The sequence below is a fragment of the Brassica napus genome, chromosome C7 (assembly GCF_020379485.1).
Source record: "Brassica napus cultivar Da-Ae chromosome C7, Da-Ae, whole genome shotgun sequence".
Classification (NCBI taxonomy): Eukaryota; Viridiplantae; Streptophyta; class Magnoliopsida; order Brassicales; family Brassicaceae; genus Brassica; species Brassica napus.
This window is the reverse complement of record NC_063450.1, coordinates 46,345,187-46,356,693: the sequence shown is the minus strand read 5'-3', so window position 1 is coordinate 46,356,693 and position 11,507 is coordinate 46,345,187. Positions and strand designations below refer to the sequence as shown.

Here is an 11,507-nt window from a genome sequence, read left to right as displayed (position 1 = left end):
TTTGCCATAAATTCATACGTTGACATTTAAAAACAATTTTCCAATTTTTCTAGAAGTTTCTGCATGGCTGGTAAGGTCAATGGTCAGCGAAAACAATTTTTAGCTGAACTTTGAATTTATATATTTAGTCGTCCTAAAGATTCAGAAATTGGTTTGTTTAACAATTCAGGATCGTCCGTCTGATCGGATCTATTTAACAAAATAACATATGACAAAGCAATGATTATTTTCCCAAACAACTAATTTTGCTATATACTCTTTATCTTTCACTGTCTCTAATCGTATTTTTTTTCCTAACCGTAAATACACATTTAACCACAACTGCCTTTAACTTGGTCAACAGCTGGATCAATATAAACAAGAGACAGAGAAGCATTTAACTATGAAGGAAATCATCAATACAAAACATAAACAACATTCAAAAATTAACTAAAAACATCGGTTTACAAATAAACTAAACACACAATCATACAAAATCAAAGAAAACAAGACTAGAACTAAAAAACACAAAGATTAACTTCGACAGATCACCAAAGCAACAACAAGAATGACATCAATATGCGTTGGCTACGAAAGATTCAAAGAAAGAGAGAATGAATCAACGGATTCTCTTGTAGAGGGAGAGGACAGAGATGATGGAGAGGAGGAGGAGGATGATAGAAGCAACCAGTGAGACTGCGATTGCGCCTCCGACGTGACGGCAAAACGTATCGTAGAGATCACAGATTTTTCTCCATTGTACGTTTTTGTTGCCCTTCAGACCAATGTACGCTACTCCACCTGATGCTCCGGTCGCTGACGCCACTATACCTACCATCACCTGCCAAAAAATTGTCGTTTTTTGTTAGTAAAAAAAGTTACATTTAAGTTCTTTTTTGACTAAACGTTACATTTAAGTTAACTAGTAGTATATATTATTGTAGATTGTGCCATTCATTCAGTGATTTTGTCTCTTATACCAATTATACATTAAATTTTAGAGATGCTTAAATTTCGTGCAAGTAACCCAAGCATAGTCCAAGTTCAACTTAAAAAAAAAAGTTTAACTTTTTGTTTGGTTTCTAATCAATTGTTTTGGCTTTACTACCGACTAGGAAATAACAATTTGATTTCTCTATTGTTTAAAATTAATAGATACGGTTTAATAAAGAGGAATTACCGCATCCATAATGGCAAGATTAAGCAAGAGAATCGCAGAGCAAGAGGAAGGCTTCTTGAAAGCAGATAGAGTAGCAAGTGTAGATATAATGCTGTAAAAGCAAGCCACCGATAATGCTACCACAAAGTATCTGCATATTAACAAAAATAAAGAGATTGAGTTACTAAATACTATAAACAAAGTGTACAATATTAAAATTCTCTAGTGTGAAGATGCTTTCATTATCATGACTGACCATTTCATATTTTGAGTCCCTTTTTGTTAAATAACTTTTGAGCCAATCATTTTTTGAAGAAATAAAGGGTTAAACTCGGGTCTATTAAAGACACGGACCTAACCCCGGGTGGGAGGTGCAGCCCACGACAGGCCATTTCCTGGGTTTTCATACGGACGTATCCGCTGCCGTGGTGAACAGAACAATGTGACTTAGTTTCCGCAGCAGGAGGATCGAACCCGAAATGTGTTTGCATCCAAGGTCCGTCCACTGCCACCGGACTACAAGGCCCGCTCGAGCCAATCATTTTTCACTTTCTAAAATCTCTGTTTCGAAAATTCCAACTACTCCCATATATTTGGTCCAAAAAAACTACTCCCATTTGCATCAAAGATTATTCGTTTTTTAAGCACGTATTATGGTTATTTATTAAATATATTTCTTTAACCTAACGTTGATGCTCCAATATATATGTTACATGCACATGTATGATTATCTATGTATGATGGATCCTTCCTTATTTCTCAAAAATATATAAACATTGACCAGATTTAAGATCTACTAGTATTATCATTGTATTACACCATCCAAATTTGGCATGACTTCCTTCTAACTTGGATTAATTTATGGTTTACTAAAACCCCATGCTTAAAAACTACAACCTATATTTCAAATTAAGTGTTGGTCTTTGCCAAGTTTTTTTTTTTTTTTTTTTTTTTTGTAACATAGGTCTTTGCCAAGTTGCAACGTTCTACATAATTCCAAATAAACTATACTTTGTATTTATTTGACCCTGAGATATAGAAATTAAATATGAAAAAAAAAGACAGTCAATCAGTTTTTTTTTTTTTGAAAATAACAGTCAATCAGTTTCGACTACGAGAATATTGGATTAACTGATGAAAAATTAGGATGAACTTACATAAAAGCCGGTGAGTGTGTGAACTTTGCTTGAGTATGAAAGGGAAATATAGGAATAGTTTTGCTCTGTTTACTCGTAACCATCACCACAATTGATGTCAAAGTTGCTGCAAACAGAAATAATCTTAACACAACTTGAACCATCCAACAACTCTTCGACGTGGTGCAGCTTCCTCCTGGAACGGTTGTTTTCTCCGTGTCAATCGTCGATTTGGTTTCATCGGAACCCATCTATGGACAAATCTAAATTTGGTACGAAATGTGATATATTTGTGTTATGGGGAGTTGGTGATATTTTTGGTATGTTGAGAGGGGTTTTTATATTATCGTGTGTGTGCGTTTCGAAGAAGAAAACATAATTGAATTGTTATTAGTAAACTAATGGTTATATATTATTATAATATAAGGTCATGGGAAAAAGATGGTGGATGTTCCGGACACGGCAGCGATGTTTGAATATCTCAAGAGTCAATACGTTCATAATATATATGTAGCAATCACATCTTCTGGCGTTCTCATCTTTATTGGTGGTCAATGTTATTGGTAGCGTATTTGTTAATGTGAAACTACGTTAAGGGTGTGATTGGTACACCTCAGCGTAACTGAGCGTAAACAAAATGAAAAAATGGAGAGGAAAAGAAAACAAACAATTAGAGTAAATAACAAAACAAAAAAGAAAGAAATCAAGAGAGATTAAATGAAAAGGTAAAATGAGAAGGAAAGAGAACGTGAACTTTTACTCTCATTTTGCCAAGTGGGAAACTTTCTGTCATTTTCAGCTGAATTCAGCTAAAAGTAGCTGAAAAATATTTCAGCTGTGTTTAACTTGATTTGTGAATACGGAGCAGAATACAGAGTAAAATATATTTACTCCAAAACTTTTACTCTAATATGTATATTCAGTCATACTCTAAATTGTTAAGTTACAAAAAAAACTACGTTAAATTGGTGTATGTATGTATACAATTACATGTTGTCTACAAAAAGAGACAACCGTCCTTTTACGAACAAATACGATAGTCCGAAATTGACATGTTATGTTATTTCGTTCCTTTGGTATATGATAGATTGATTAGGGGTTAGGGCATTCACACTTCTGGTTTCTAAGAGAATATTTACTTTAAACATAAAAAATAAAACGAAAAGGAAAAGATACAAAGTTCTGGTTTGAGATATTCAATAAAAATTATAAGATATTTTCATTATATATTTTACTTGATAACTTGTTTAATTTATTTTATAACTAATTTAAATATTTAACTCAATTATGTTTAAATAATTAATATTATTTGTATGAAAATTTCTTGTGAAATACTCAGTAATGTGAATGCTCTTATAAGATGTCATTTCATAATTATTGGCTTTTTTTCTTCCAAAAAGGGTTATTATCCGCTACGAATTTGAATGAAGTTGAGCATACTCCAGGAATCTTCTTCATCTTCATTCAAGGGACTTAAGAATCTCTTTATCCAGCCCCCCCCCCCCCCCCCCCCCCCCCCCCCCCTCCAGTTCCTTGGTTTAAGTCAGTCTGGTTTGGTTTAGCTCTAATATCCCAAAGCATGCTTTCTTGGCATGGGTTGTAACTCTCAATATAAGGAACATGCTACTGGGGTGGGGTATGAATGTTCCAAGTGTCTTCCGTCTTTGCAGTAATGCAGATGAATCGAGATCACACTTGTTCTTTCAATGTTCATTCTCTAGTGAAGTTTGGACTTCATTCTTCACTTATCAAGGTTTGAATCCGCCACTCTCTTTCGATGATTCTCTCAACTGGGTCTTACAGCTAGGCTTCTCAAAATGGGAAAGTTAAATTAGTATGCAAGCTTTTGCTATGAAAACTAATCTTATAGGAATGGATTGAAACACTTCCCAAAATTAACGCTCAGCACGACCTCAAACCATCCAGCAATCCTACCTTGCTGTTTGGTTTCGCTATTTCCAGCCATAGCATGACTATCACCACAAAGCTTTCTTTCACATGTGTTTTCTTTGTCGGCTTTTATTATATGATTAATGTAAACATAAGTTCCTTTCAAGGGAGGAAGACAAATTTATAAATGGTATTTACAGAAAACAAAAATTTGAATGAAGTTGCGGATATGTATTCGTATTATGTAGGGCTAGGCTGCTAGCTTTATAATATAAAACAAAGACATCGTTCTCACCTTGTCACTCATATATTTCAATAATTTGCATTTAAACTCTAATTAGCTAAACGATATATATATATATATAACTAACCGGACCTTGAACCTCCGAGATACGTAGTGCGTTCATCATTGTAATAATTAATTGAGAAATAATACTGCCATGATCTTTATTAAAAAAAGGGAGGAACGAATATATATGATCGCTTATGGGTGTCGATAGTTTTAGTTTTTCGACACCTAATTACGCTTAGCACTTTTTCTTTAACACTGAAAATTACGCTTAGAAGCTATTTAATGGAATTATAATTATAAAACCAAAATCTCTTTTTCCTTCAATTTGTGTGAATAGGCATATGAACGTGGAAAGAGAAATGAAAGAAGATATGTTGAAGAAAAAGCGTGGGGGATAACCACATCTTTGTCTTGACTTGTTTCGGCCAGATAAATATGTAAAGGGTAACTTTGCCATGTAATCATATAAACAATCCATATATAGTCTTTTTTGTAACAAATCTATTAAAAGAACAAATTCAATTCAGTTTTAAAAGAGATTTTACTTCGCCAATTAATTTAACGACCAAAGCAAGATATGCACTCGGTAAAACAAGATCGGTTTATGGTCAATACCAAAATTTATTACTGAACTAAATTCATACAAATTGGTTAAAATTAAACGTTTTGATTTTGACAAAGGTTAAAATTGAACGTTTAACTTGGACATACTAGATTTTTCATATTTTATTTACAAACATATTTTAAATGAAACATGCATGTGTTAGTATAATAATATAAAATCAAACTGATAGACTTAGATAATATACAAACTATTTAAAAACAGAAACTAAATTTTCGGTTGGACGAATTTCAATCCATCGACCGTTTTGGTATCAAGTCATGCTATCGTAATTATGACGTTTTCTTATCTCATAAGTATACGTCGTTGATGATTCGTTAAACTTACCAGATTGTAGGTTAGTTAACATAGTGTAGGTGTAGGACTAAGTAAGTTAAGTGAGTCTTTCTCAAAAAAAAGTAAGTTAAGTGAGCCTTCAATAATCGATGAGCACTTTTACAGTTCTATGCAAGTATGCATAAACAAAATCCGCAAGAAAAGATACGCAAGGCACAATTTGTTTATTAATGTACAATTAGGGAAAAAGGAAGATCACAAATAGAATAATAAAATAAATAATTAAGGCAAGCTGTCTTGAATAAACCAATACGGAAGATCGTCCCCTTGAAAGTTGAAAGTGTATATGATAAGGCAGTGATCACGACAGCGAATATGTAATGATTAACCTATCTTGACCGTAATTCCATCCGGAGTCGACGCTTAAAGCAACTCCATCTCAAAGTTAACGATAAGTATCCAATGTGATATATCAAACTAAATCTGAAAATTAGATATTTGAGAAATAAACTAAAAGTAAAATTACTCGGATTTGTCTAAGATTTAAATTGGATAATATCGTACTAATCAGACAATATAAAATTGGACATGTATTGAATAAAGCCCAACATCTAATAACTTAATAACTTAACCAAAAAAAAATGAAAGGAGAACAAGACAAAGTTCTCGTTTGATAACATAGAGAACCTTATTTCCACTTGTCAAGATGTAAATAGCTCAGTATTTAGTTTATAATTAAATTTAATTAGTTAAACAAAACTAATTAAGATAATAATTTATTATTAAGAATCTTTTTTTATTGAGATCCCAATCGATAAGAATGTTGCTATGTTATTATTTTTCTCAAAATAATATTCATTTTTAAATGAAGTCTCCGTACATCGACAAAAACTAAAAAATATTATTTATAAGATTTGTCCTTTTTATTTCTATTTTTTTTCTCATGGTTAAGAAATTCTCAAATGTCACACGCATGCCCAAAATTATAGCTGGATAAATAAACCGAATCCAAACATATAAATTGAACCAATAAAAATAAATTCAAACTTATCCAAATCTGACATAAATACTGAATGGATCATGCTTTACGATATTTTGGATTATGAGTTTTTATCCGATCCGAATCCAAATAGATATCCAAAAAAATCAGAAAAATTCAAAATCCTGAAAGGAACTCATACCAAACACAATAATATGTATCTAAATACATGTAATAATTATCTATTACATGAATAATTACTCAAACATGTAGTTTATGTTTTTGGTATTTGGTAAATATTTATGTTTTATGCTTTGACAATTACATATAAAGTTCAGTTATGAATAAGTTTACTCATAAAGTTTAAACAATGTTGTTTTATTTTAAAGTTTAAATAATATTTTTAAGTTTATAGAGTTCGAAGTTGTCAGTTTTAATTTGCTTACTTTTCATTATGTATTGTTTATTTTTCGTACAAGGTTTTGGTATGTTATGATATATATGTTTGGCATTGTCATATATTATTCAGTGACCAGTTTAGTATGGTTGATAGACGAATTTCCCAAAATTATTTTGAAAGAATATAATATGTTTTCATGAAGCCATGTACATAAATTTATTGAAAAGATTGAAAATATATTGAATTTAATCAAATACAAATAAATATTTTTAGAAACGATAATTCGATTAATATATCTGAAACCAAAATTATTTTGGGTGCAACCAGATCTTAGACATGTAACTAAACCAAAACTGAATTTGACTAAATTCAAATCGAGCCCAATCGGAAGTTTTAAAATATTTAAATGGAACTGAAATTTATGAACCAGAAAATCTGAAACTCAAATGAATCCGAACCAATAATTGAGATCCTGATTGTCCAACCCTATCCAAAACTCAGAACCAACATGTTTATATGGATTATGGACGTTATTTATTTTTCCGTTTTTCCCATTAGCGTTTTCCACCGGTCAATCTTTACTCCCTTTTTGTGACATTCACGCCTCACGGGTCAACCTTTTCAAGACAATTTTTTTTTTGAGAAAGACAATAGTTACTTCCTTTTTTGGGGGTGCAAATGTTAAAAAGTTACTTTCATTAGTATTGCAAACATCTGAAAGCAGCAGCAGCCGCATAATGATAAAAATAACAATCTTTCTTGGAAAATATATTGTACAACTTACATCTCTATCTCTCTACAGATTTCATAAAGTATACTTTTGGATAAACTTTTTTTTGGTGCAAAACCATATATTAATTGAAAGTGGGTGAAGCCCAAACTAGAGTCTTATTTAGTCCACTAAAGGCCTGATACAACCAAAAGAGAAAGAACGTAGAGTTTCTTTTGCTAAGCTATCTGCTTGCAAATTCTGTGTCCTAGGAAATTAATCGAAAGAGATAGATTGAAAGATAGAGGAGATCTGTTGGATGTTGAAGACGATTCTGAAGATTTCCTTCTCCTGTCGTTTGTTGGTGATAGCTCTGATGAACGTTGAAGTGTCTGATAGCACATGGAGGTGTGAGAACTCCAGAGAAGCTGCCGTGATGATCCCTGATCTAACAGCTAGTGCCTCAGCCATCAGAGATGAAGCTACCGGTTCTTGTATCTCAGTGCCTTGTTGCATCTCGTTGGACTCGTCACGATCCAAGTGAGGCATGCTCTCCTTGTTTCCTTATCCCAAGACGTGTCTGTCTTTCAATTGAGTGTGTTGGAGGGACGTGATTGCGCCATCAGAGGTGGTTGCTGCTGCAGAAAGATCGGGTCAGGCAAATTCGCGATCTGCTTTGGTTCCTTTGCTTGAGGCAGATTCCATTCTCTTGCCAGGATGATGCTTTTTGTAACTCTTTCATCAGGAGTAGAATTATGATTCTCAAAAATCATTTTGTTTCTTGTCGTCCAGATAAGCCAGCAGGTCCAAGGGAGTATAGGAGTGAGGGCGGTAGACAGATTGATTTGAATAAACTATTTACAAGTTTGTGACTATTTCCCTACAACTACAATATTTAATTTGTATCTCCCTAGAGAAATTCACGTCTAGATGAATATTTTGCATAACACAATATATGTGTATATGTATCAGTACTGATCCCAATACAAACTGGACCGGCATTATGAGAAGCTAAATAATTTGATGGTTTGATCACTTGTTATCTAGTTTGTGGTCACACTTATCATATACAAGGTCGATTAAATTTTTAATTTTAATCATAAATGTATTATTGTTTATGATTAACTATTTCTCAACCTTTTCACCAATAAAAATTCATTAATCATAATTAATTTTTCAAATTTTACAACTTACCATCATCACCTAATAAAAATGCATTAAAATATTTTTAAAATTATATTCTTGAAATATTTTTGTTAAGTCATGGAAGTTTGGAAACTGAAGGAGTAATATTTATTAACTCTGTATCTAACAAATTAGTTAAATAATTTTATAAAATCTAATAAACTTATGTCTCTTAATTACTGGATACAAATTTTTTCATTACCATTTTCGATATCGGATTTTACAGTTAAAATTTTAGTAGATAATTAATATAAATTTTTGTTATTTTACTCCCCCACAATCAATCCAGGATTATACGTGTACAATGTGTCAGAATTTATAAAATGATACCTAATTTTGGTATTTTCTTAATCTCTATTTAACATATAGTTAGCCAATTTTATTAAATATAATGAACTTATGTATCATTAGCTGGTTGGATAATATTTTTCTCATTACAATTTATGATATATTTGTTTTGGATTTATAGACACACGTTTAGTTTAAACTTAATACAGCTTTTGTAAGACAGTCATTTCTAAAATAACTGATAACGCATAGCTGTTTTAGATAACTTAAAATTTTACTTATGTACACATAAAATATTAAGAGACAAATCAAAACAAATAAATCTAAGAATATATATGTAAATTAAGTTTTTTTTATAAAAAAATAGAAAATTTAAGAAACTTAAATATAAGAAAGATATATTTATAAAACAAGCAATGAAATTGAGTAAATTTTTATGTTTAATTGCAAAATTCTTTAATTTTATTAAGTTGAGATTTTTTTTCTTATCACATGATTAGAGAATCAGATTTAATATAAAAATATAATACTATATACAAACATTAAACACATATGAATCATATATGGTCTTTATTAATGATTGGGTATTATTATACTATGAATTGCTTTTCTGGTTAAAATATTGTATTTTTCTTTATGTGTGAATATATGTTTAAAATAATAGTTTTTTCTCTGTTTAATATGCCTGAGTGTGTATATATGTGTTTTAGGCTTTTGAATATATTTATGCTGGAAATATTGCGTACTTAGTCTCTTTCGCTATTTGAAACACACGAAGATGAATTGCTGCTTTCCGCCTTCAGGAAAAAATATCACTATTAGGTAAGTATAATTTATATTTGTAACATGTTTAAGAAAATTATGTTTACAACTCACTATTCTTCGATATTTTCTAGTACATTGGATGTTGAATTGAAGATACCAGATTGTAACAAATGCGGGAAAGGCATGATTTCTGCTATTTCCAACTTCAAAGGTAGAATCGTATTCCCTCCGTTTCTAAAAAATCTATGTTTTAGAATTTTCATATTTTTTATTAAAACATATTAAAACTTAGCTATAATTGCATAGTTTTTGTAATTTTATATTTTCTATATTTTTAAACCAATAAAATTTTAAAAAATACAATTAATGTTCTTGAACTTCACAATTTCTCATTGTTAATTGACAAAAATTATATTGGAAATATAAAATATGTATTTTTTTGAAACAAATATTTTTCTAGAATATGAATTTTTTTAGAAACGGAGGGAGTATTTATATTTATTGTTTTTTTTTGAAAAAAATATTTATTGTTTTGTTGTCAACATATTTGATTATCATAGTGTAAATATATAGAATTGACGATAATTAATATGATGGTACGTTGTAACATTTATGTTTGCATGATGTGTATATGAATGATTATTAGGAGTTGCATCTTATACGAAGGATACAGAGAATCAAAAGGTTGCGGTTTCTGGAAGTTTTGACCTGGAGAAGTTGTTGAAAAAACTCAAAAAAGTAACAGGCGGCAAAGGAGTGGAGGTTGTGAAGGAAGAAGAGAAAGATCCTGAACCTGAAATAGTTGAGGTTGTTAAAGAGAAAGATGAAGAAACTGAAGTGGTTCAAGAAGTTAAAACAGAAGAGAATGCACGACCTGAAATGGTTTTCGAACCAAACAGTGATGAGCAAAAGGAAAAAGAGAAGTACATGCTGTTCAGTGACGAGAACCCTAACGCCAAGTGTACTATTTCGTAAGCGTAGTTTGTCAAACAAATAGACTTTTCTAAGGCTTTTGGCATTTCGTTTTATTTGATTTAATATCTAAATCAATTAGAAAAAAGTTTCTAGTCGAGAGTTTCTAGAATGACAAGTATTGTATTTCTTGTTCATTCACTTATTGTTTCCCATCTAATTGTAAGTTAAAAAATTTATGAATTTTTGTTTTGTTTTTGTAAATCGTTTGTTTTAAGCCGGTTTTTAAGAATGGAGGTGTAATTAGAAAAAGAAATAGTGAATGTAAGCAGGTTTAGCACATGTTATTAATGTGTCTGGGTCGGACCGTGGCTCAACGTTGAGGAAGGAATTAGCCCGTTTACCGGTTCGACCGACTGTCTAATTTATCAACACTCCTTGTTCCAACTTCCCAGACATCTCAACCAAAGGTTAATATGAAAAACAGATGAAAATGTATTCTTTCGATTTCTTTTTATAAACAAAAACATAATTAACTATTTAACAGATGAAAATGTATTCTTCCGATTTCTTTTTTTTAACCAAATAGAAAAAAAATTGCAAAATATAAAAAATCATACTCCCTCTGTTTCAAAATACAATAATGTTTTGATTCATTGCACAAAGTTTAACAAATATATTTTTCTGTAAAAAATAATTTTACAGATATAATTTAAAATTCATTCATCCAATTAAAGAAATAGACAATTAGGTAGATATACCACTTTTGGACCAGAATTAGCAAACTACCTCTTTTGCTGATAAACCCAATAAGCTCTGTAGCTTAAATGTATGAACTTCCTGAATTGTCCTTGCCATTAGCCACGTTAGGAGTGAGCTTGACGGCGAAAACATTTAGAACTATCTTGGTAAATC

The 11,507-nt window shown here is 31.0% G+C and overlaps 2 protein-coding genes across 3 annotated transcripts; one reads left to right on the top strand and one right to left on the bottom strand.

The window, feature by feature from the left end:
* Positions 1–362: 362 nt before the first annotated feature.
* Positions 363–2,661, bottom strand: LOC106445820 (CASP-like protein 1D1). The gene is made up of 3 exons (XM_013887457.3): positions 2,296–2,661; positions 1,160–1,289; positions 363–820 (listed from the first exon to the last, which is right to left on the bottom strand). The coding sequence occupies exons 1-3, from the start codon at positions 2,523–2,525 to the stop codon at positions 599–601; spliced, it is 582 nt and encodes a 193-aa protein (XP_013742911.1). The 5' UTR covers positions 2,526–2,661; the 3' UTR covers positions 363–598.
* A 6,771-nt stretch (positions 2,662–9,432) lies between these two features.
* Positions 9,433–10,910, top strand: LOC106448169 (heavy metal-associated isoprenylated plant protein 19-like). 2 transcript variants are annotated; one of them, XM_013890094.3, is made up of 3 exons: positions 9,433–9,737; positions 9,812–9,891; positions 10,327–10,910. In XM_013890094.3, the coding sequence occupies exons 1-3, from the start codon at positions 9,694–9,696 to the stop codon at positions 10,653–10,655; spliced, it is 453 nt and encodes a 150-aa protein (XP_013745548.2). In that variant the 5' UTR covers positions 9,433–9,693; the 3' UTR covers positions 10,656–10,910. The 2 variants fall into 2 exon arrangements, with proteins under 2 accessions (XP_013745548.2, XP_048618816.1); XM_048762859.1 differs by having other exon boundaries at positions 9,433–9,891.
* Positions 10,911–11,507: the final 597 nt, after the last annotated feature.